Genomic DNA, 26,736 nt, shown 5'->3' with positions numbered 1-26,736 from the left:
ATCCCACATCCCGAGATATGCACCGTAGGGAACTGGAGGGAGACCTGATTGGATTTCAGCCGCTTACTGCTCCACATGATGGCATGTACTTTCCCATCCAAGGGCTTTCTCAGAAACAAAGACGTTTGTTTGTTCTCTGGGGAAATGCTACATAGCTACTTTGCCTGGGAGATGTCCAGGGTCATTGCACCCAACTGCCAAAGAGACTGCTTACTCCCCCGCAGCTCCTCCCACGCCTCTTTCTCTCTCTATCAGCCACGCTGTCTATGCTCATGCTTGTCCAGTCTTGAGAAACCTCTACATAGGTGCTGACCTCACTAGGGTCAGTTCTTCTGTCCTTGGGACTCTGATCTCTTAGTGTACAAGTCCTCTCCTCTCGCTTACCTGTTTTTTCCCTGTCTTCATTTTTATTACAATTTAATTTGGAAGAAATTGGATTCTTCAACTAGGTAGACACATTTTTGTAAACCCCCTCCAGGTGGCTTTCCCCAGAGCTCTAGGCAGATTCCTGCTGTAGTACCCACATCACAGAGCAGAGTGACGTCTGGAATCTGGAACCTTGTGAATTCATGATTTGGGGACATGGTTCTTGAATAGAGTCTGGAAATTCTCAACTCACCAAAATGTATTTAACCTGCATCTTTTCATGTTAACTTAGAAATCATGTCAAGTGTAAAACACCTCAAGAACTACATTTTGGCAGAGAAATGCCCCATAGAAATAGCTTCCGTGATACCAAGTTCATGGTCAGGCTGTCTCTCTTCCTTCTTCGTTGGTTCACAGGCTGTGAGGACACCTTAATGTTTGCAGTTACTCTTCCTCCTGCTCTCTTGGGCTCACTGTTCCACGCACATACATGCAGTCCTTGGCTGGTTAGAAATTTTTTCTGCCACCGAAAATGCAGCTACTATTTCTTTTAGAAGTTGTTGCAGATTCAGAAAACTCTAGAGGAAACCCTGGGCAGAAGCACGTCATAAAGAAGAGTGAGAAGCACGGAGCGTATGGAAAGGAAAGAAAGATAGAAATCTCACTCCAGTCATATAGTTACGGTAGAAGTCTGGGGGTGTTCAAACCTGAGCACTGACCTTCATCTTGAGGGTTGGAAAAGTAGGAATTGGTACCCAAGGTGCTTTCTTTAAAGTTGGCTCCAACTTGAATCTTTCTCCCAGTGGAAGGGGTGTTCTGGCAAAGCTGCTTCTCCCTGTGATCCTCTGAGCTCAAGGAGCAGAAGTCAGGCTGAGCTGGGCAAGAGCAAGACCCTGCAGAAGGCTCAGGACCATCTTGAAGTCTGGGCACCTATAATTTAAATGTTTTTAATATATGTAATATATTAGAACGTATTTATAACATATTATAGTAACATATTAAATTAACTTGTTAATATATAAAACACATTAGATTGACCAGACCTAAAATAAAACTTCTCCGTAAGCCTATATCCCCAAACTGGTGTCCATTGCATTGTGACTTCCCAGCTCAGAAGGTTCCATGGATAACTGAAGGTTTCATGGGTAATTCTTTGTTGTGGGTGTGGACATCGTAGGATCCTTAATGGCTTTCCTGACCTACCCACCAGAGCAGCATCCCTCTCCCAGATGTGAAAACCAAAAAAAAAAAAAAAAAAAAAAAAAATGTCTCCAGATATTACCAAATATCCCCTAAGGGCAGTGGAGTGCCCTGTGTCAGGTGCCACTGGTATAGATGAGCCAGATAAGTCTACACTGCTTTTTCCTTTTTGAGGTAGACAAGGAAATAGCCTTCCAAAGATGTCCATGTCAGTTCCTGGAACCTGTGGGTACATTATCTTTGATGGCAGCAGATCTGTTAAGGAAGGAATTGAGCTAAGGCTTTTGAAGTGGGAAGAGTATCCTGAGCAATTGGGTCCTTCTAAGAGGAGGAGAGCAGAGCGTGAGGATCAGAGAAGAAAGCTTTACAGAAGGGGCAAAGGAAGCGGAGGTCCAAGGTGCAGGTGTAGTCTGGGACCCCCGAAGCCAGAGAGTAGGCCCAGGGCTGTCTCCAGGGCCTTCAGAGCATGGCTCTTCTGGCCCTTCTTGGACTGCTTACCTCCAGAATTAGAGGACAATAAATGTGTCCTGCTTCAAGCCACTACATTTGAGGTAATTTGTCACGGCAGTAAGAGGGAACTATTTTCCTCCAACAATTCCTTTCTTTTAAGGCTGACTTTGAGGAGTTACAACAGGCACATTCATACATACACCAGCGTTTCCTGTTGGACAGCTGTGTGATTACTAAACTGGGGTTTGTGATATGCAGGACTGGGGACGGAACATTGACTAGACTAATAGAGGATGCTAGTCTGCTCCAAATTTTGTGTGTTTCCGCATCCTTTAAGAGGTATGTCCTGTAAGGGATGATGAGGCCACAGGATTTGGAGCTGGGTTCCCGACTTGCTGGAGGAAGTTGGTTCTGTCCGGTCTTCCTCCTCGTGCTACGTGAGCATGCAGCAGGGCCCCCCCACCAGACACTGGCAACTTGATCTTAGACTTTCAGCTTCCAGAAGGAGGAGGAAATAAATTTCTATTCTTTATAAATTGCCCAACCTCAGGAGCACAAAACAGACCAAGACAAGGAATAAGTACAATAATAGGTTATAGGGAGGTAACATTAAGAGACTATAATAAAATCAGAGTAGAATGATAAGAGCTAGCACTGACTGAATGTTTACGTGCTGGGCCCTCCGTAAGCAGCTGACGTGTAGTAACAGTTGATCCCCATAATGACCCTATGAGGTAGGTACTATTATTCCTTTTTCTTGTTTTTTTTTTCCTTTCTTTCCTTTTTTAAGAGCTGTGGTCTCGCTATGTGGCCCAGGCTGCTCTTGAACTCCTGACCTCTGGGCCTTATAGAAGCTGGACCATAGCCATGTGTCCTAGAGGCTGATGTCTTTTCTTACAGGTGAATAAGCAGCCAGGTTCCCCACCCAGCAGCCTGGTCCCCACACCTGTACCCACGACCACTTCTCTGTGCTGCATGGAAGGAAGCCAGGAGTCTCACAGACTTTCATACTCTGTGCCTGTGGGTCCAGTCAGTCTACGAGAGACGGCTGGCTGCCTTCCCTCCCATGGGAACGTGGAGCTAAAGCACCCAAGACAACTCTGAGGGTGAAATAACTAAGTCTCTAGAAACCTGTTGCTTTACTAAGAACAGGGAGCAACTTCTTCAGTGCATCCAGTACATCAAAATGCAGCAGGGACTGAGGGACTTTGTTAGTCCACTTTGTGTCACTGTAACAGAATATCCAAGACGGAGTAACGATGTAAAGAATAGAAGTCTGTGTCACTCACAGTTCTGGGCCCCATCTGGCAGTGACCTTCTTGCAGAGTACTGAAGTGGCACGGAGCATCACAGGGCGAGGACAGGGAATACACATGTAGGTGCCCTGGTCTCTCCCTTTTCTTATGAAGCCACCAGGACTCACTCATGGGGCGTCCACCCAGAAGACCTTATCTAGTCCCAATCACTTCCCAAAGGCCCTGCTTCGGGGCACCATGGTTTTAAGACTTTTAATACCTCCCCTGGGGATTAAAGTTCAACCCATGAACCTTCGGGGAACACGTGCCAACCATGTCTACACCATGGCAGATTCTAAAGAAGTGAATGTTAGCAGTGTGGCTCTAAACAGTCCAGGGTCTAGAGAAACCAGGTTAAGCTACAGGAGTGGTATAGTTCCTAAGAGAGAGTGGGGACACCTGTACATCACACAGACAGTGCACTGTACAATTGTCTCTGGTAGCCCTTACACCATTACTTTAAACCTTTTACTTTAATTCTGTACTTACCAAACAAACTTCTAATGAGTATTTAATTATTAATACAAAGAAAGGGAGCATTCTGTTCACTTGCAAGATTATTCAGCATGTTGAGATAATATATTCACATTTTGATTTAATTACCACTTTGTGTGGCTTGAGCTATGACTATGGAAATAAAGTGAATCTTCCAAATATCTTGGTCATTTCTGCAAGGGCCAGACTTTGGTAGTGCCCTAGATGAAGTATCGTGGCTCTATTTGGCCTTTTCCTAGCAGCACCTGGGCATCCCTGCTCACTGTGGGCCACGTTCTCTCCCTTCACGCCTATTTCCACCCCGCGGCCTCCAGGAAGAAAAATGGTGCACAGACCAGATCAGTGCAAGAGGGGCTGCAGGCAGACTTGGTGTCACCAGCCTTGTGGCCACCCTTTAGAGTAGGTGACAAAGCTCTCTCATTATGTGATTTAAGCCTGAAAAGACGTTGAGGCAGTAAGAGCCCCGCAGGCTTCTTGCAAGAAGATGACCAAAACACACCTCTGGACTTCCACATGGTGGGCAAAGGGTGGCTCTAGGTGACTTCCCGACATGTCTGAAGATAATTTGTAGCATGCTTGCCTCAGTATTTCTCCAGTAAAAATTTGCATCTGTCAATCAATTTTTTTCCTAGAAAGAGAGTCAGCTATGTGATAAACACACACACACACACACACACACACAGTGAGTTTTCTTACTTGCTGGGGAAATTCCAAGCAGAAGTGCACCGTTGCTTTCTTTTTAATGCATGGTCAAGGAATGGAAAACATAGATAAATTGAATTAAGCACTGATGGGGGAGAAAGTACCAGTGCCTGGTAGGCTTATTGTAGTTCAAAGGTTTGTTTTATAGCTATAAAATGACCTGATTGTACAGAGGGTGTGTATAAATTGTAGCCCAGGCTGGCTTGAGGACTGCGGTTTTTTACTTCACATTTTAGAGCAATATATGGAAAGATCTCTCTGTAGTTGAAGCAGCGGAGTAGTGAGATACTTTGTACCAAGACTTTGATTTAATAAGAGGCTCAAATTGATAAAATTAATAGATTATTTGAGAGAAGTTGATAAATATAAAATTAAAAAGACCATGAGAGAAAAGTCACACAAGCTCTTAGATTCTGAATACTTTCATTTGTTAAGACAATTCAGGTGAGGGATGGGGCTGGTGGTTTCTTATTTTGATCCTGTTTCTAGACTCAGTGCAAACAAGTACATTCTCTCTATTCAGAACATGCTCACCCAGCTGTTGTGGTGATGCATACCTGTAATCCCAGTGACTCGGGGGCTGAGGCAGGAGAATTGCAAGTTCTGGGCCTGCCTTTCAGATAGCAAGACCCCTATCTGAAATGAAAATAAAAAGGCTCAGTGGTTAAGTGCCCCTGGGTTCAATCCTGGTACCCAAAACAAAAACAAACAAACAAACAAAAAATCCTTGCCCTACACCCACTGGAAGGATCACATATTAGGGTTCACCAGAAAAACAGAACCAGTAGCCATATCTATCTCTCTATATATGGGGAGACAGAGATATAACAAAGTTTATTATGGGACTTGGCTCACAAGATTACAGAGGCCAAGGTGTCCCGAGGTGTGCTGACTTCAAGCCCATGTGACTCTCAGTCTGTGTCCAAAGTCCTGAGCAGCAAGGGAACTGATGAGGTGAGTCCCAGAGTCTAGAAGCCCAAGAACCTGGAGTTCTGATGTCCAAGTTCAGAAGATGGGTGTCCCAGCTCCAGGAAGGACAGAGGATGTGCCCTCGTCACTTTTCTGTCCTGTTGGGCCTCAGAAGACTGGATGAGGCCACACCCATTGGTGAAGGTGGATCTTCTGTGTCCACTGATTCAAAGGCCAGTCTCTTCCAGAAACACCCTCTCAGATGCACTTGGAGATAGGCCCTGTCAGCTCTCATTAACCCAGCCAAGTTGGGACCTAAAATTAGCCATCGCAGGCTACAATGAAGGAAGAGAGAGCCCAGTGTTAGTGAGTCTGGAGAAGCAGAATCGCCATTCATTGCTGGTAGGAATGTAAATTTCAATACATCCAAGTTCAAATGGTAAGGACCATCTCGGAAAAGAGTTTAGCAAGTTTTACAAAGAGTAAGCATAGACTTTCTACACTACCTACAATTCCACTCCTAGCTATTACCTGAGAGAAATGAAAACACAAGTCCTCCCAAGGACTTCTAAGCCATTGCTCATTATAGCAGTGTTCATAGGAGCCAAGCCACTCAAACAACCCAAATGCCTGTCAACAGGTGAACAAACAAAATCAGGTAAAGTTGTGAATCAGAGTGCTACACAACAATCAGAATTACATCTACATGCAACCGTGTGAACTTTGAAAACATCACGCTAAGTGAAATAAGCCAGGCACAGAAGAGCACACGTATAATTCCATTTATATGAAGCTAGAAAAGGTAGAACTATAGAAGCAGAATGCAGAATAGTGGCTTCCTGGGTCTGGGGGAGGGGCAGGTATTGACTGCTAAGGGGCACAAAGGAAAGTTTGGGAGTGATGGGAGTGTCCCAAAGTTGGACATGGTGATGGCGGCATGACAATACATTTCAGTGACAATCATTGGGGGAGTTTTATAGTCTTCTAGTTAACAACTCAGAACTGCTAAAAACCAAACAAAATGTCACCTGCATCCTTTTTTTCCCATCTCACGAATGTCCAGTTCTAAATAGTGACCTTCTGATTTGGTCTTACGCTAGCTGTTCACTATTGGGTTCACTGAGCTCCATTTCCAAAATTCACATGATTGTAGATGGTTCTCAGAGTCTAGTAAACCTTTCCTAAAAAAATAACTCTCTGGGTTTGAGGAGCTCCTGTTGTTTGGTCACATAGTCATGTTCAGTGTAGTGATGTTCTGCCCGTGACGGCCACAGCTACAGGATTATGGCCCATAAGGTCTCGCCCAGTGATGTTGCAGCATCTTGCTTGTGCAAGCACCCTCTCTGATGGTCCCAGAGATCCCCAGAAGATGCATTTCCTAGCACACATCCCTGTGGTTACCTGATGCATGCCTGCATCCAGATGGTATTGAGGAAGAGCCTATGGAAACTCCACCAGGAAGTTAAAACCATGTCAGGGTTTGCCTTCTCTGAGATTTCACTTAGAATAGGAGAGATGATGGGGCCACATGTACCAGCCATTGGAACCAACACCAGGCCTCTGGCTGAGACACAGAGCAGCCTCCAGGGACAGGCTTACTATCAGAAAATAGGTTGGTGTTTCCAACAGGTGCTGCAAAATGTTTTTATTTCAACCTGACTGACAGAAGAGCAAAATGAATTTGTTTGTTTGTTTGTTTGTTTGTTTGTTTGCAGTTGGGAATTGAACCCAGAGCCTCATACATGATCAGGCAAGCACTCCACCACCCAGCCACATCCCGGCCCTCTTTATCTTTTATTTTGAGACACAGCCTCACTATGTTGTTGAGGTTGGCCTTGAACTTAGGATCCTCCTGCCTCAGCCTCCCTCATAGCTAGGATTACAAATGTGCACCACCTCGCCCAGCTTCCCAAATTTGTTGGGTGATGATGATGATTAGAGTTTATAGTTATAGGAAGTAGTTGAGTTCATCCCAACAAACTCATACATACATGGAAATCCATTTCAGTTCCCTCCGACCCTCCCCCACTCCCCTTCTCCTTCCTCTACTAGACTTCCTTTCACCTGACTATTAATTTGTATGTGACTGGTTCCTTATGTAATCTTATGCTTCCCTCCTCTCTATTTTATTCTAGTTCCTGGATGTGAGAAAACACTCAACCTTTGAGTTTCTGAATTTAGCTAATTTCACTTAGCATGATAGTCTCCATTTCCATCCGAATTACTGGCAAATGCCCCAGTTCCATTGTTTCTGATGACCAAGTGGAACTCCATTGTATATATATGCCACAATTTCTTAATCCATTAATCTATTGATGGACACCTGTTTTAATTCCATAATTTGGCTATTGTGAATTTTGGTGCTATAAACATTGAGGTGGCTGTGTCACTGTAGCATGTGGATTTTAGATCTTCGGGACAAATATCCAGGAGTGGGACAGCTGGGTCAGATCTATTTGTGTAAACTTGATTTGTTACCATTTTTGTCTCCTTGTTCTTCCTCCTCTAATGTCTATGAGTTTATTTGATGTACCACTATAATGCCACTTTGACTTCTTGTTTAGGAACAATATAGGTTGCAATTAGATGAACAGAACAGAGACATTCCAGCAGGATAAATGTGCAGGAGGACTAAGTTGTAACTGTATTTCAAGAAGATACAAGAGTTGTGAAAAAAATTAAGTTAGGATTTTTGAAAGTTTATTGCTTCTTTTTTTACTAAACATCTTTTAGCATCAGAGCCCCCAGGACATATGTTTGGGCCTCATCCTGTGTTTTTGGTACATGATCTAAATTAAATCATTTTAGCTTTCTGTATTTCATTTTTCTCTTATCTACAAAACTGGAATTAAATTACAAAGAAGCATCAAAGACTCAGCCCATCCATGTTACCTATCCTTGGGGGGCAGAGATATGCCGTAGGTATAACACATAGAAATATTTCATTCAACATCTTAGGTCATGAAAATTACCACATCCCTATTTAAAGCTTTTATTAAAAATCAAAACGCAAACTATATCTTTTTAAAGAAAGTGTTAGGACCTTTTAGATAGTCTTAGATAAAAATGTGTCTTTTTTTTTTTATTAACATTTTCTTTGATTCAGTTAAAGTGAGCAAATCAGGAGTGATCGCTTTAATCCCGTTTCTGTTCAGCCGGGCCTCCCTGCAGGCGCCCCTTGATTTGAAAGTCCAGCTACTCTGTGCCCATCCCCACCCGACCTTGACATTAGCCCTTAAATGACAAAGGTAAAGCAGCAGCAAGAGAGTGACTAGGTCTTTGCCTCTCCCACTTTGCTCCAGGGACCAATTGCATGGACATTAAGTGGGAACTTGCAAAATGCAGATTCTCAGGACCTACTGAATCAGCTGCTGCATTTTTAACAAAGGCTCTAGGAAGTTGACCAGCACAGTGAATTTGGGGGAAGCTCTGAAGAATCATGATTTTTCAGCTGTGACTTCTTATTAGAGTGATTTGAGAAGCTTTTAAAATACACCCATGTTGCCAGACCTGCTATCCTTCCTGAACACACAAAATTTCTGTCTTTTCAAGGAGTATTCTTTGTTACATTGGGAGGGAAAGCAATTTAAGTAAATAAATAGACAAGTGCACAGGAATCACTTGGACATTTGCAATTTTTAAGAAGGTACGCTAGCCAGCTGATAGCTTGAACAGGTGCACTTTCAGACCAAGCATCCAGGATGACTCTAAGTAAGAGTGTGAGAGACACCGGACCCATTTTTCTCCTCATCTTGGAGAAGCCAGTTCTGGAGTGCCCTCATGAATTTCCCATGCAGTGCAGGCACGGATGTTTCCATAGACACTGCTGATCAGCTTCTTCCTCCTCCTCTCATTCCTTTATCCATTCATCTACTCATTCATGTACTTATTTTTCCAAAAACATTAATCAAACTCCTTCTAGATATTGAATGCTTTTCAGTCACTGGGAATATGAACTATGATACCCTCTGACCTCAAGAAAATGATAGTCTGGTCAGGATAACACACAATCAACATAGTTACCCTCTGGTTTTGATGAGCAGGGTGTCCCATAGGCACTCAGAGACAGGCTTGTTCCCAAGAGCAGGCATCAGCCTCCAAGTTCTGACAGGTGCTCAGGGACTTCCAGACCAGCGGAGCAAAGACCGGCTTGTGCAAGGCTGGTGCAGGACATAGTGAGAAGCTTGGCAAGCTCAGGGCCCACAGGTGGGTCCTGATGGCTGATGTGTAGTGTGAGCATCACCGGGCCGGCAAGACTCTGGGCTGAAGAAGTAAACGTGGACAGAGGTCCTACAGGCCAAGCTCAGTGGGTTGCAATTTCTCCCAAAATCTGTCAAAAATAAGTAAAATGTGTGTTACAGGGAGTGTCTGAGGGGTTCCTCTCCGGGTGTGGCTCACCCCCCCCCACCCCGTTTGCTTGCCGTCTGGCACAGGCCTGGTGAGGTTGAGGCCAAGACTGACCTAAGGAAAAGAGTGGCACTCCAGGGTTCCTGCTGTGAGGGAGAGTACAGCCAGACTGAGCACCAAGAGGAGCTCTGCAAGCTGGTCACTTGGGGTGTGCGTGGGGGGCCGAAAGAGGGGTGAGCAGGGAAGAGTCTGTGGGCAGAGCAGTGAGCAGGGGCAGGGTGCTGGAGGCACACGAAAGCGTCAGAACCTCCTGTCAGTGGCAGTGGAAGTCACAGAAGGGAAGGCTCTAAACGAGGCATGACATGAGCAGAGCTGTTGAAGGGTCACAGCTGTAACTAAGAATTGAGGCTGCTGCGCTTGTCCGGACGAGGGTCATGGTTGCCCAGATCTGAATGGTGACATTCGGGGTGGAGAGAAATGGATTGATTTGGGCAATAGCTCATAGGAGGTAGAACTCGTAAGACATGCTCTCTATGTAACTAGGGAAGATGGTGAGAAAGAACTGGGGAAGAGGGGCTCAGATATCTGGTGGGAGACCGGCAGCCCTGTGGCTGCTCCCAGGGGTGGGGGGAACACAAAGGAAGTGCTGGGGAGGCAAGAGGTGGGCTGCAGAGGGGAGAACACCCTTGGGGACAGTTTGAAGTTGGGGACCAGGAAGGGCCCATGTGCCGGAGCTGGGGAACCTAGGGTTGGAGCTGAGGACACAGGAGGCATCAGCGCAGTGGACAGTGCAGCACAGATTTCCAGAAAGGAAATGGAGATGAGACCTGAACTGGCCTCACAGGAGAGAGAGGAAAAGCCTTCTCCAAAGGAGAGTGAGAAGGAGCAATCAGGAAGGTGGAGGAAAGTCAGCAAGCGTGGTGGAAGGGGTGGCAAAAGTTGGAGTGGCCTAGGGCTCCGTGCAGCTGGACATAGAGCATTGGAAGCGGGGAGACTCGGGTAGAAGATGGGAGGATGGGTGGGCATTGCCATTGAGAGAGGGTATATCCAGAGGAAAGAAGCCCGGGCCATTGCTCTTAGGAAGGGCCTGTGCTTCCTGGTGCCAGAGGGGACAGGCAGCAGAGGTTGGAATACAAACACATTTGGAGTTAGGAAGGGCAGGAAGCCCAGGGGTTCATTAGCCCACTGCTTCAGTTTTCTTTTCTCTTTTTAAAAATTTGTTCTTTTGAGTTATACATGACAGTAGAGTGTATTTTGATGTATCATACATATATGGAGTAGAACCTATTTTTGTGGTCGTTCGTGAAGTGGAGTTACACAGGTGGTGTATTCATATAGGAAAGGTATGTTGGATTCATTCCATCTCCCTCCCTTCCCTTCATTCCCCTTTGTCTAAACCAGTGAGTTTCTAGCCCCCCACGTCCTGTTGTGTGTTAGCATCATATATCAGGAGGACATCCGACCTTTGGTTTGTTGGGATTGGCTTCTTTCACTTAGCAGGATAGTCTTCAGATCCATCCATTTACCAACAAAAGTCATAAAGTCGTTCTTTTTTATGGTTTGTATTATTCCATTGTGCATATATACCACATTTTCTTCATTCACCTGTTGAAGGGCACCTAATTTGGTTTCATAGTTTAGCTATTGTGAATCGAGCACTATAAACACTGATGTGGCTGTGTCACTGTAGTATGCTGAGTTTAAGTCCTTTGGATATGTACTGAGGAGCGGGTAGCTGGGTCAAATGGAGGTCCCGCCTTCAGTTTTCTATATGAAGGTAAGAGGCAAAATCTGCCCTAGCAGTGAGCTTGTAGAGAAATGAAATGAGAAGATGAATACCAGAAGGGACCAGCCCAAGGAGTGAGCCACAAACAGAATATTGATGGTCCTGGGGAAGTCGTTGACCATCACAGAGTGGGCTCACTGAGACCGTCTTAACATACTTTTTTATTAGGTGCTATTTTAGGCACTGAGGATACTGATGTGCACACAATAAAGTCCCCACTCACAGGGAATTTTTGCTAAACAAGGAGACAGACCACAAACCGTCTAACATGAAGCACAACATTAAATGTCTTAGCCTGGTGCTGGGGGAGGAAGGTCGCTGGCTGGATTCAGGTCCATTCATCTGCGGGGCAAAGGAATGAAGCACTTCCTTGAAATGATGGTTTCAGTGATGGTGCCGCAGGACAGGCTGGGTCGAAGCTAGGAGAAAGGCAAATTTAAAAACAGCTGAAGAGGGACGGGGGCTATGGCTCAGTCATAGAGCACTTGCCTGCCACATCTACGGCACCACATAAAACGATAAATAAATGAAGGTATTGTGTCCATCTACAACTAAAACATATTTAACAAAACAAAACAAACAAATGTAGCTGAAGAGCTGGCATGGGAAAGTCAAGAAATGAAATAAAGTTCTGAGAATCAGAAGGTCAGCCTGGGGCTTGCCCGAGCTGCAGATTTCAGAGATAGAACTGTTCTGGGCCATGACAACTTCGAACTGTCATTGTGAAAATGCCTCATCCACGTGGGGTGGAGGTCAAGGTCGTGAGCATTCCCAGGGTCAAGAAATCCCTGTGCTAGTCTATAGTAGTCACCCACCCATCCTTGATGATTCCTGGAAGATGGTCAGGCTTTCGAGGAAGGTTGGAGTTCTTGGTAAGCAGAAGCAAGGCCTCCAGGGTAGAGGACATGGACACAGTGGGTGAGGCTGGGAGTGCTGCCGGGAAGGGACTGTGGTTAAGTCAGCTGGGAGCGTCCATGCACAGCTCAGGGCTTCACACTCCCCTGCCCTCGTGCCGAAGCCAATTCACAAGTGCTCTTCTGCCTGTCCTTCTCACAATCCGGGCTCCTCATTCTTCCCTCTAGAGCTGGTTTTCAGGAGATGCTCTTCTAAGTGGAGGTAGATGTTTTCTGGCAAGAGGAAGGTTCTAGAACCAGAGGATATGCCTCCTGATCTGGAGGTGCGTTCCCACGGGTGAGGGTTTTCTGTTCATGTGTGCCAGCTGTCTGCCGTATTGTTGCAGGACTAGAATTAATAATGTGACAGAACTAGAATTAATAATGAATTTATCTGTATTTGTCTTTCCTAATTAAAAACCCAAAATGAATCAGTGAGTTCTGTTCTTAAAATGTTTTGTTTAAACATTTCTCAAAGATATGATCTTCCCCAAATTTAAACAAAACAAAACAGAACTGACACATTTCAGAAGTCAGACTGTCTTCTGTTTAAGTGTCCAGTCCAGAGGGCCCTGCCCTCTGGAGGCTACCCTGGGAAGCCAGACTGAAGTCAGTCAGTCAGGTGACCAGGAGCTTGCAGCTAGTCTGTCTCTCTGTGCCTGATGCTTAAGTAGGAACAAGCAAACCACATATAAAATGGTGAATAAGGCCATATCTTTTTAAGGTTCTTTTTTTTTCTTTTGGTTAATCAAAGCTTTCCCGAACTTCAAAGAAATTCTTAAAACATTCTCAACTGCTTAAGACTTATAATAAGACGTACTTACTAGGCGATCAAGCAGGTCCTTACAAATACTTTTCAAAGAACAAAACACCAAAAAAAAGCTTTTGTTAAATTCTCCGACTTAATTTTCTGCTATAATGAAATTAACTGGATGAAATTGGGGTGTTTCTGATACCTCTGCCAGTTGGAAGCTAACATTAATTCATTACCCTCAAAACGCACGAATGTAGCGGTTAATGATTTCACTAACTTAGAGGCCAGAAAGCAAAATAGTAGTAATGGTATTTGTGATAGAGAAATTGTTTTAATCCTCTTTGAGTGAATCACGTGAAGAGGGCAGTAGACACTGAGCAATCGGCTGCATTCCTTGAAATGCCGTACCCAACATTGCACACAGCAAGGGTCTGACAACATGCTGAAAAGGAAGGACATCGGTGAAACCCTGAAGGTCACCTTGAACTAACTCGGACCTTTGCCAGCGTGAATGGTGGAAGGACAGTGGCCTTTTCCTGGTGCATCTCAGCTGTGGTGATAACACGATGTCAGCAAGAAGAAGCAGGAGGATCTGAGGAGCTGACCAGGGTGGTCAAGTTCCACCTGCGACCCAAGGGCAGTCCCTTTCAGTCAGCCCTGGGCCTGGCCATCGGCCTCCACCTGTCTCTGGTGGTCGGATTTCTGCCTGGTCCCTCAGGTTCTCCTGGCCCCATTCTGGAGCGAGCCTGAGTTTCTGCTTTTCTTTCCTGTCTTCTGGGCCTCACTCTAGCTCAGCTGTCCCCTCACAACCTTTGCCAGAGGCCAGGGCTGAAGTGGGCTGGGTCTGCACTCACCTCTGCTGGCAACAGCACCCTCCCTCAGCTGCCCGCTGCTGCTCCCACCTCCGGCTTCTTTCTATTGCTTCCTCCATTGCTGACCTCTCATTGTCTGTCCACAGTAGGACTCCAACTCTCTGCTGTGGTCACTCCGTCCACGTGAGTCCAGCTGTGAGAAGGAGCGACCTTTCACCTCCTCCACTTCTGAGGAGGTCAGCTCATCTAGTTGCACATGTAGGTGCCCAAACCCAGGGTCGGGCTTGTTCTCAACACCTGCTGCCACATCGATTCATTTTTTAAAACTTAGAGGAGGGAGGAATCAATTCTTTTTTGTCTATTTAACAAAAGAAAATCTAATCTAGTGTGAAAAGTCCAAAGATTTTCAGATGCTGTGTATCTGAATTTAAGTGAATGTAAGTCATTTTTTTTCCACTGGAGGATAGTAACAGGGAGAGCAACACTTTCCGAGATTCTGATGCATGTGGGTTTTAGTTTATAAATGGCTGGTGGTGATAATTGCTATGAGAAAGGTTAATTGAGAATGAGCGATGCTTTCGAAGTGTCCACTCTGAGCCAGTTGTTGGGCCTGCTATTGGGACGTGAGTCCGTGCCCGGGGCAGGGGGTCTACTTTACAGTTACCATTGCTCTTACATTCTGTGGGTTGCCTGGAAGTACATGTTGAGTTCCTTCTCAGAACTGTGTCCCACTCTGATCTGATAGCCCATTCTGTGGCTCCATCCCTTCCCCTAACTACGTGCTAGAGCCTGTCAACCGTGATGTGGGAACCTTACAGGAAGGTCAGCCAGCAGCCTGCCAATTGCAGTCCCCAGAACCCTGTCTGGATTCATGGAAAGAACTTGCCCCAGCTCGGGCTTATGACAGCATAATTTGACCTGACCAGGTGTGTGACACAGATGACCTCCAGGATGAGCCATGGAGACGGGAAGGAAAGCTGCTTCCACCTTATGCCCACTGACAGGATCCCAGGGTGGCTGGCTACTCCCATAGCCTCAGCAAGAGCACGTCTCCTTCCCAGGGTCAGATTCCTCCTCTTCTCTGGACAGGGCCATGAAGGCCAGCCTCAGCACCCCAGTCCTGGACAAGCATGGCTCTTGGGATTCTGAGCCCTTTGCCTGTGGTCGAGGCCGGCCCACCGCTCCCCTTCCACAGAGCCACAGAGTCTTGCTTTAGTCCCTTCCTTTCTCAGGGTCATGGCCTGCCTTTCCTGCCTAGAACTCAGCTCGGTTTCTGCATCAGATCTTCACTGGGGACTGAAGGAATGAGGTGTTCATCTGTATCCACTGCCTCTGACTAGGAATGCTCCCTCCGCCCAGAGTGCCTCACCCTTCACCTGCAGCCCTAACTCCCTGTTGGTAATTGCCCTGTGTCTCGTGTATGCCTAGACGCTGTGAGGGTCACTGTTTCTGTCTTATTCACTGCTCCATTTCCAGCCATCAGCAGGGCACAGGGCACATAGTAAGTCATTAATAAACCTGGCTGAACAGGTTCCTGATCTTGAAGTCATCTTGCCTATGCAAGGTGGTTTGTCAGTAATACTCAAATAGAACAGCAAAAAATATGTTTTCAGTCTGGCTTTGCCCTGCTTGTGTAAATCCCGTTTCTCAGCTCTCCATTTCTCTGTCCAGGCTCCTAGTTTAGCCCCTTTCTGTCACATCTGGCTCCTTTGCAAGCAGGAAAGTCTGGGTGGTTCTCTGTTGTCCGATTCACCTTCCTAATCTACCCTCTTAAGCTAGAACTGGGTTACTGAGGTGACCGTTTCTCGGTGTTTCTCTTTTCACACCGTTTTCCTGTTTCAGGGAGAGTTAGCTACTTGTTCATTTCTTCCCTGGGTAAGAATCGTGGGCTCCCTGAGACTCGAGTCTCTGCTGGTCTGGTTATTCTTTTCCAACTCTGGTTCTCATCTCTGCGTCTCTTCGAGGGAGCCCTGTGTTCTCTTGGACACCTTTGTTTAGCCAAGTGTTGCTGTTTTCAGTGACCATCATCCTGTAAGGTTCTTCTGTCTCTGGTTGCTCCATTCAAAAAAACAGCAGTGCAAACCCTGGTCATCCTGTACCCACAAATGTCCAGCTCATTTGTGCAGGTGACCACTCCCCTTTCGTTTGTGTAGAGAGTGGGGCTTCCTCCTGCTCAGCTGAGCGCTGGGTGAGCTTGGGAATGGAAAATGAGACCGAGCCTGACGAGAGCCCTGAAGAGCAAGGCCCTGTCACATCACAGGCTTCACGTGTGCTGTCAAGGAAATGGTCATGATTAGAACTACAAGCTCTGGGAGCGCAAGGGTATGTCTGTTTTTTTTTTTTTTTTTTTTTTTTAGCTCCAAATAGTGTCGGGTATTAGAGGTACTCAAAAATTTTGGTGGAGATAAAATGAAAAGTCCAGTCTTTTTATGCTTGGCAAGGAGAGAGTCTTTTGGAAAAGGCAATGATTTAACATAATCCTCTGGGTCTTCTGTGATGGAAAAAAGCTATTTACTCAGTAAGAAATATAAAAAGGTGGAGCCAGATACCATCTTGTGTCACCATCATGTGGCTTATTAACGGGTTCTAAATTTAACAGTGCTCATCTGGCTTCACTTGAGGAGCGTTCTAGAGGCACCGTGAACCTAGCTTGTGTCCCTGACCACAGCCCAAGCACAAGCAGAACACTCTGAGTTACCCTCAGACATCGCCTATTATTGAAGTCTGCTAATCACTCTTGACCAACAACGTGGTCCAAACCAACCTGTCAAAACAGGAGTTACGAGGGCATATAATCTCATCACTTCCTCTTCAGAGACATCTGCCAGTGTCCAAGGAGCTTGGGATCCACCCCAAGAGGGTCATTAAGTGAACAGGCCCAATCATTTTAATTTAATTTTTTTGGTACCAGGGGTTGCACTCAGGGGCACTCAACCACTGAGACCTATCCACAGCCAATCATTTATTTTAAGTCATATATTGTATTTACCATATACTCTCTTAATAGTTTTTTGTCAGCAAACCTTTTAGGATTCAAACTGCAGATTGGACCTGAAAAATAAAAATTATTTTCCAACTTAAATCATCTTTGATTTAACTGTAACTCTGTTCCAGGGCTTCGTGTATTAGCAGAATATGTTTTGGTTGTGAATTTTGGAGGAGTCCCTGCTGACAAATTATTGCCAGCCTTCTCTTGGCTGTGAGCCATTCATTGAAATGGGCTATGAGATAAGCCTGAAGGATTCCACTGACTTGGGGAGAGATGACTAAGATTATTATTGTGGGTCCATTAGACTTGAGAGTTCTAAAATCCAGGGCCAAATGAGGTGAAAAAAAATCATATAGCTATATGCAGGTTATGGGGCAATTAAAATCTTAATTGGGTGTCAAGAAAAACAGTGGTTGCTGTATGACTTAATTCCAGATCCTCCCCCTCTCTTAGAAGAGTTTCCAAGTTTCCTTTGTTGTTTGAAGCTACAGCAAAGGGACACTGGAAAAGATGTTGGCTTTGGATTAGAATGAGGTTCAGTTAAATGCATATGGATGACCTGGGGCTAGCACCATCCTGTGCCTAGATTTCCTTTAAGTTGGGGTAATGGTTCCTATCCTATGGAACAGTTTTAAAGAAAAGCAATGATTAGAACTAAAGCAGCAATTTGGCATGGTAGTTGGAGCCTAGCCTCTGGCCTCAAGGCTACTTGATTCAAACCCCAGCTCTGCACTGACCCACTGTGTGACCTTGCAGACAGATCGCTCATTGACTTCTAGATCTCAAAACTGACTATGCACCGAAATGCATTTACCATTCAGGGTTAGATGGAAATGAATATTGAAGTATTTACAACATGCCCAGCATGATATGAACACTTGGTAAAAGCTTGGTACATATTGACTTCTATTATTATTATTTATACATTCAGGCATCTTTGTCTAAACCCGAGGGAAATCCTGCTGTTCATTTTCTATTTGCAAATCTGATAGCAGATGGATTCCAGGTTCACGGTTCCAGGCTGTGCCTGTGCTTGTGTATTGCATTGTATGTTTTTTTTTTTTTTTTTTTTTTTAAGAGAGAGTGAGAGAGGAGAGAGAGAGAGAGAGAGAGAGAGAGAGAGAGAGAGAGAGAATTTTTAATATTTATTTCTTAGTTCTCGGCGGACACAACATCTTTGTTGGTATGTGGTGCTGAGGATCGAACCCGGGCTGCACGCATGCCAGGCGAGCGCGCTACCGCCTGAGCCACATCCCCAGCCCATGCATTGTATGTTGACAGTAATTCCTCATGTGTTTACTGATGGTCCCTACTTACAATAGCTCAAATTATGATCTTTTTGACTTTTGGATGCTGAAAAAGCAATAAGCATTCATCAGAAACCATACTTGGAAGTTTGGATCTTGATCTTTTTGCAGGCAACACCCTTGAGATGCTAGGTGTGGCAGCCAGCCAGAGCTCCCAGTGTTCCATGACACACCAGTGCTGTGTGGTGTCCTGTGTGACTGGACTGTGGTGTTCTGTAGGCTGGGCATGTTAGGTCATTTGTGACTGATGATAATTTCAGCTTCCAATGGGTTTACCAGGATGCAATCCTACTGTAAATCAAGAAGCTTCTAGACATTAAGTACAGTTATAAAACAATTGCTCTTCAAGCCAGAACACCAAAAATTGGTCTCCTTATTTGAGGGCGCAGCTGTACAGAGTAAACTTTGTGTGCTTGGAGACTTCTCCCAGGCCTACGGGTGGTTTCTGAATGGTTGTATGTGAAGGCTTCTCTTGATGCTGACCAGTTCAGTAAGTTTATGATGGCCCCGGTTTACCCTGAACCTGATCTGTGGTTTATGGAGGAGTTTGAATTAAGAGTGGGTTGTGGAAGAATCCATAAAGAATCCTTGTCGTGAAGGCCCTCTGGTCTTTACTCATCCTAGAGTCCACGCACTCCCTAATTTCCCTTTATTTTCTCTCCAGAAATGGTCCCCCAGATTCTCGATCCCCATTGCTGGCTTTCACATGGAGTCCTTGGTGCCTGTTGTGTACATCACAAGTTCCTTGGGTTCTCTCTTGGCCTTAATTTTGGTGGGAATGGTGGGAGGAGAAGGGCAACAGGAGGAGGTCAGCAGCACTTGCAGAGTGTTGTCAAAGGAGACTTGTAAGTTGTCAAGAGTGGCCAAGTAAATGACATCAAGCTTGGTGTCCATTAATAAAGCACACATTTAAGAGGGAAGGTTGGTTTCTGAGAGTTCTGAGATGCTCACCAGAGAACGCTTTTGCAGGATGGTCAGCATTTCTGATATCTTCTGGAATATTCATAAATCAAGCTGGTTGTAATTACTTTAAGGTAATGAAATTACAATGTCATGTGTTTGGGGTCAGGGAGCCAAGTCTTGGATAATTTGGAGAGAACAAGCTGAAGGCACTTTTGCTCAGGCCCAGCTCCCTAAACCTCCTAAACCTTCCTTTCACACAGAAGGAGATGGTCCCCTAAGACACTTCACCATGGTGACAGAGGCGTGTATTTGGTTCATGGGCTGTAAATAGATTCCTAATGTGTGAAAAGTGTGTCTAATACATGATGACAACGAGGTTAAAATACAGCGATTAGGGAAGGTATGGCATGCATCCAACTCCCACTCAATGCTGTTGACCATTTTCTATGTTTGTCTCCAAGAAGAAAGGGACACGTCCTCATCATGTGTGAGTTCCAAGTTGGCTAATTTACTCCCTCACTAAAATCTGTCTGTAACCCAAGAAGCAACAGCCCAGCCTCATCCACGGTCATACGCAGACGTGTGGCGATTGGAGACGTTTTGGGGTCTTCGTATATGCACGTTCACAGCGGAGGCCAAACAAGGAGACTGTAAACAAGGATCCTTTCTGTTGGGCAGTTCATGCCACGTTTTTCTCATTTTTGTGAGTTCACTGTTCAGAATGGTCCACATGATGTTGAAGCGCTCCTCAAAAACCCATGAGGAGAAAATCCATGTGTTAGCGAAGCCTCATTCAGCACGTCAGGTGCTCTGACGTGAGTTTGATGTTAGTGAATCAACAACATACATAAAACGAGGAACCTTTAATCAGAAGCACATAAAAAAGCTTACGTATTAATCAGTGTGGTGACCAGAGGCTGACGGGCACCTAACTTGCCTTTCCCCAGCATTCCATGGTTCGGTTCTCAATGATTTCATTGTTAATGATTCTACAGAACAAAATTCTTGTGAACAATTGCCCGTGTTTGTTTTGTAAGTCTGGTGAGAACTCATTTCTATGGAGAGCCATCGAATACCTCTGAAGTGAGGATCAAATTTAAAAGACAAACGTCATAAAAAAAAGCACCACAGTACAGAGTCCTCTGCCACCCTGGGATCAAGCATTTGTTTGCTGCTGTGGCAGTCACTGATTTCAAGTTTCCCCTGTGTAAACCACATTTCCCCAGAAGCACCTGACAGATACAGAACTTTCTTTTAAAATGCACACAACACACACACACACGACCAGAAAACTGGTCTCCAGGAAATGTTTGTGTATAAACATTGAAATAGTTGTTGTATGCAGTGCCCAAATCTCATTTTCTGTTGGCAAACTGTTGGTACTGTTGAAAAGCAGGTTATTCAAGGAAAAGGGGACCTCTTGGCTTGGGGCCATTGGCACTCAAAGGCAGGCCAAGGATTGCCCTTTTCCCAGGGCCTCGAGCATGCCAGACAAGGACTCTATCCCTGAACTGCACCCTGGTCCTGTTTCTTCTTGAGGTGAGCATGTGGCAGGCTTTCAGTGTCCCCACACCATATCTAAGCAGGTATGGCAGCCTGGAGGAATGGAGTGCCACGGATTTCTTCTAAGAGGCCAAGGAACCTCCTGAGATGTCAACAAGAATGTCTCTTTGCCATCAGAGGAGAGAAGTGATTCTGAACACAATGTGGCTTGTGTTACTTTAATCTTCCCAAACACAGGGCTGTTGGTCCTTATGGTTCTTGGGAGGGTGTGGCATAGGGGTTCAAGAGCCCTGCTCAAGACTCAAGTTCATGAAAGATGGGAGGGAGGCTTTTCCCTGCTGAGACCATTTGCATGTGCAGGTGGAGATATTTCTGATCCTCTTCCGTGTGGGACCATCTTCACTTTTCTAGTATTGGATCCTCAAGTCCGTGTTTTTCTGTTGTCTAATCTGGTGGCTCCCTGGCTGCGTATTAGAGCCACTCAGGAGACCTTGACAGAATGCCTGGACCACCTCCAAGACTCCCACTGAACCCATCGGGAGGGATCCTGTGCATCTGTGTATTTAAAAGACTTCTCCGATGGCACACACACGTGTCGAGCCAGGATTGAAAAGCACTGCCCAAAGTGCCTTCCGAGGTTTTTCACTCTGCTTAGTCCAACATGCCATCAGGACAGATCAGGCAGGGGTGCTGCTGGTGCCACCTCCAGAAGGGGTGTTCTTTGATGTGCCTAGCAGTGACCACCTGCTACTTCCCTGTCTGCTCACCCCACTGGCCACCAGGCCCTGGTGCTTTCTCCTGCCTCTGTCCCAGCGTGAGTTGCTGGTATTGAGAGGACATAAAGGAAAGAGGGAAGCCAGGGCTTCTGAGTGACCCAGAGGAGAGGAAGTAAAGAATAGGTCTGGGGGGTCCAGTGATGGGAAAGGAGTGAAGAGACCCTGGCAGGCTCGTCCTTGTATGTCTGGTGCAGAGGAGAGACCTGGGCTTAGCGCCACACTCCCAAATGCAGGCCCTGGGTTCCATCACTTACTAGCTGCTTGGTCCTGAGAAAATTACGTCACTTGTGTAACTCAGAAGTGGTGGAGCCCTGGGATTCACAAGAGGTCTGTCTGACTTAAGCACATGAACGTTTTCACAGCTTACTCAGCATCTCCAGACGCGCACACACACATTCCCTCCGTAAGGACTCCGGTAATTAATAACTTCCCAGACGGAGGCCGAGCTTGTTTTAAATTCTTATAGTCAAATAAGTTGGGAGAATGTTACAAGAAGATTAGTTTAAAAAAAATGGCGTGTCATTTGTTATCAGCCTGGAACATTCAGAATTGTCATTTGTAGGAAATAAGCTCATTATTAATAGGAGATTAGTTTGCTTGTCTTTATGGGGCTGTTTTCTTAAATTAAAAATAAACTTTCTTTTCCTTTGTCGCAAAAGCAGTGCGCGTTCATCTAATACAAATTGGAAAATAAAGATAAGCAATAATACAAATTAAACCTACCCATAATCCCACCACCTAGATATAACCGCTGTAAATACCTTGGTCTATATCCTTCTAGCCTTTGGTGCTTTCATATAGGGTTTTAAAAGTTATAGCTTACTTTCACTTTACCTGCCCCACAATGCTCTCTGTCAATGTGTTTGCCTTGAGATGTCATTTTTTACATTTACTCATTAAGCTGCATGACTCTGTTTGGTTTGAAACCACATTTGTTTACCCAGAAGTTAGAAACCCACAGATAAGGAAACATCTGAAGAGCCCAGGTGTGGCTGTGTGGAGAGGCTGAGGAATTCAAAACAAAGTGCGAAGCACAAAAACAATTACGACCAGTTTGACAGTTGTGCCGTCTGTTTCCTACGGCCCTTCTACCCACGAGTGTGTCTACCGCTGACTTCAAAGAAAAGTCAGCACAGAGGAGGTCCGGAGTGTAAGGTGCAAAACGAGAATCCAGCCCGTGATAAGAGATTAAAGGAAGCTCGATCAAAGCCCTAGCTTGAAAGTGCTAGCCTGTGACCTGCTTTGGCCCAGGGCCCCCAAATACCCATCAGAATGGGGCTGACTTTGAAGTGACGGGAGCACCCATGTTCAGATGTGCTCTGCTCAGAAGGGATCACTGAATGCTTGTCCCTGGTCTCTGCCTGTCCCAAACACACTGTCTGGAGGAGGCCTATTGGGCATGTCGCACACACATGTGCAAAGAGTTTAACTGCACTAGGAAACCTGGGAGGGACTCTGACGCAAGAGGAGAGGCCGTCCCTTTTCCTTGTGGGAGGGGCAGGAGGTGCAGAGCTGGGGGGACAGTGACTTTGAACCTGAGCATGGGGCTGCAGTCCCTGCCCAGCTGGAAAGGCTGATGTGTTTCCAGACACCAGCGGGATCTGCTGGTCACTGTCCTCGTTGTCCTGCCTGCTCTCTGCTCTCCTGGGAGTAATCGGCTCTGTGATGTTATGACATAAAGCCACCCATTTCCCCAGAGAGAGGGAGGAAACAGAAGTTCTCCCCAAATGGCAGTGGCCTTTGCAGCATTCAATTAAATTTTTTTAAAGAGGGGCAGTATAAAGTTGCTGAGATGTATTCTTCCAAGACCCTCAGTTAGCCAACCTTTCAGGCTTGGTTTTCTGATTTCTCCTGTACATGGAGGTCCTCTGGATTCAGGGTCTTTGGTTCCTCTTTCTCCATCTTCATATCTTTATTTCCTTCAGTCTCAGGGAATTCTTTTTCTCTCTGCCTTTTTCAGATCCATTTCCTAACTTTTGCCTGAGAGTTTTCTTGGCCAGATCTTGGTTGAGCCCAGTGTCAGGGTGGGTGAGAGAGCCGGGGATGTGTCTGGGGAGGAGATGAGGAATTGGCACCCAAACCTGAGACTGGTGCCAGCCGAGATGGGTGGGTAAGGGAGGTCTTTTGTGGAGCGGAATGATTTGACCCGAAGGTGCCTAAAATTTCAAAAGGTGAAGAAATATAAAAAGATATATCAGCAGGGGTGGGCCTCAGGCAACAGGGTCAAAATTACAGAACAAAAAATGATAAGGTGTTTCTTGGCAGAAGTTGAATACATTCATTTAATTGGGACAGACAGCTCACGTGAGGAAGCTCAGAGAAGCTTCCTTAGGCCTACTGGGGTTTGAATATGCATGGAATCTGGATTTTTATTGTGAATGTAAAAGGTCCACACTGAAAGCTGCGGAGTGGAAGAGACAGGCTGCCCCTGTTCCGAGAACATCAACCAGCCTGTGGGTGCGGTGTGCTGGGTGGGAGAGGCCAGGGCCACAGCCTGGGTGAAAGGTGCAGGTAGAACCTGGGAATGAGTATACAGGGTGGGGATGGGAGGAAGTCTGCAGACCATGAGCAAGACCTGACCTGACCTGGGAAGAGGGGAGGGGACAGGGAGAGGGAGAGGAGGGCTCTGGGGGCGGTTGCACATAAACATAATCCTGCCCTATTGCCTGAGAGCTAGGGGACAGGTGTACAGAGAGACTGGTGGTATCCCCAGAATAGCTGGGAGACAGAGCAGGTGTCCACGTTGGAAAAGTGACCTCATCTAAGCGTGAAAGGTGGAGGAGTGGGGGTGGGAGGCGGGTGTTTCTTGTAGGGTAGAGTCATGGAAGCTTTGGGAAGAGTCGGGCCATGAGCTGGACCTGGAATGCTGGGTGGAATTTGGAGAGAATGGGAGAGAGGTTGAAGACATGGGTGAGGGGATGGAAGCAAAGGCACAGGGTTGGGGACACACAGGAGAGTTGGTGGCACACTGCGCAGGCTCATCGCTGAGCATAAGTTTGAGTAGAAGTGCTGAGAGGGAAAAAGGAAAGGTGATCTTCCTGGTAAAGGTTTGGAGGTCAAGTTAAAGAACTTGTAGTTTAACTTGGGAAATGACAAGCTGTTGACATTTTGAGTGAGGTTGTGGCCAGTGCAGAAGGGTCCTTTGGTAATGTACGAAAGATAACCGGGATGTGTAAATGATAGGAGGGGGCCTCCAGGACTGTCAAAATGAAGAGTTAGGTGACTTTTAGTCAAAAAGGAGTGAAGATGTGAACTAGGTTGACCTTGATCACAGGAGGAGAGGTCCTAGAAAGAGCTAAGGAATTTGGAACAATTCAAGGGCATTTTACCCAGAATCTCACACAGGGAGGCTGTGATAACGATCCTGCTGCCCACCAAAGCATCGTAGTGGGAGAGGCTGGCTTAGGGGCAGCCTGGGCTTGGTGTTCAGGAGCCAGAGCCTGAGGTCAACAAGCGGATGGGTCCAAAGGGAGGTTAGAAGTGGGGGTTTGTGGCTCAGCTGGAAAACAGATTTGCCAACCAAGTTGAAAAATCCACACGGCTCAGCAGTTGTTTGAAGTTTTTAATTAATTAATTGATTCAGAAAGCAAAGTACTTTCAAAAGCTCATTCGAGAGCTTATATTCTCTTGATACCCATGAATTCTCAATTGCTCTTTTGTTTTCATTGCAAAACAGTTCAAGTTATTATGGGAAAGAAAGTGAGGGGGGCCGTAGGAGGGTGTCCTGTCCTCGAGGAGGAGGCATCTCGGGCACGGGACCACGTTCTCATCTCTGGTGACGGTGCTTTTCATTTCTCACATCTGTCCACCCACGGCCACACATAGCAGTCAGTGTCTTGCACACCATGGAGGCTCCGTGTTGAGGGATTTGCATTTTCATCAAAGTTCCCAGAGATAAAAGAGTGGACACGAGAAAAGCTAACAAGCTCACAGCCAATTTCATGTGACAGGCTCTACATAAACATAGGCGAAGCGGGGATGCACATTTGAATTGCAAAAATTTCGTAAACAAGATCCAAAGAGTAATAACTGGCTTCAGAGCCTCACTAAAATGATAAAAATCCAGGAGCCACCCTACGTCCCGTAGAGTCTCAGAGACATTTCAGCAGTCACAGCACCTTGCAGAGCAGGTCCCTGAACATTATTGCAGCACGGAATGGGATTGTGTTATCTCCAGGCCCAGAGAGTCAGAGCAGAGACAACTTGTGTTCTTTATTCTTCACAAATAGCAACTAGCAGGAAATTCAGTTATTTGGGGGAAGGCTGTTGGGAGACTCAGGGTGGGAAGACCCAGTCGGCTCAAGAATAAAACAAGCCAACTACAGTCAAGGGATAGAGGACTGTGATTAGGGGTCCTTCACCAAGCCACCAGAGGTGACAGTTGTGGAAGAGGAGCAGCAGTCCCATTAATGGGATCATAGAAGGAGCCAGGTGTCACCTTCTTCCTCATCCACACCCCTCCTCTCTCGCCCTATCCCTGGTCTTGCAGCTGCTCGACTGATCCAGAACATGGATGCCACAGCTGAGCCTTGTACAGACTTTTTCAAATACGCCTGTGGTGGCTGGTTGAAGCGCAACGTCATTCCTGAGACCAGTTCCCGGTACAGCAACTTTGACATTTTAAGAGATGAGCTGGAAGTTATTCTCAAAGGTTAGTGGCCACTGTGCTGGTGCATCAAGGAATCGCTCTTCAGGTATCTGTTTTTTTTAAGATAAAGCTGTGAGCGTCACAAAACATCCGAGTTGGTAATTCCTCCAGGCTCCTGGGCCACCCCTGAGCCACTGTGCAGGCTGCCCACACTGGAATGGATGTTTTGGCATCTCTTAGTGTTCTGCTTTCATTTGTAGGTACGCTCATGATAAAACTCCTTCAACCCTAGAAATGGTATCTGGATGCATTTTACCAAAGGAAAAACAATTAAAGGATTGCCACTGAAAACCTTCCATAGCCTCCCGACCCTAGCTCTGTGTTAAAGTTGCTATAGGACATTACTAAGCTTTGTCTCCCCTGAGAAATTGAGAAAGGCCAAGCTACTCCCTACTATCCCTAGCCTCTGTTCTCTCCTCTTCTGGAAGTGACTTTGTAGAAAAAAAAATTGTTATTTTTTAATATTCAAACAAGTAGAACAAGTCATCTGATTTATTTGAAATAGTGAAAGTACAATCACACGAAGGTTATTATATTCCAGCCATCCAAAGGACTATCCATATTACATTCTAAATTCCCCTGTGTTCTTATTTTGTTTCCT

General features: G+C 45.9%; 1 protein-coding gene across 3 annotated transcripts in view; it reads left to right on the top strand.

The window, feature by feature from the left end:
* Window positions 1-26,736, top strand: part of MME (membrane metalloendopeptidase) — an 82,039-nt gene that overhangs the window by 6,882 nt on the left and 48,421 nt on the right. For all 3 annotated transcript variants that reach the window (XM_081301717.1, XM_081301719.1, XM_081301718.1), the window contains exon 4: window positions 25,977-26,138. In XM_081301717.1, coding sequence (XP_081157843.1) covers window positions 25,977-26,138 — 162 coding nt within the window. The remainder of the gene's footprint in view (window positions 1-25,976; window positions 26,139-26,736) is intronic.

The sequence above is a fragment of the Spermophilus citellus genome (assembly GCF_964194105.1).
Source record: "Spermophilus citellus genome assembly, chromosome: 7".
NCBI classification, from domain to species: Eukaryota; Metazoa; Chordata; class Mammalia; order Rodentia; family Sciuridae; genus Spermophilus; species Spermophilus citellus.
This window is presented reverse-complemented; position numbering and strand designations above follow the sequence as displayed.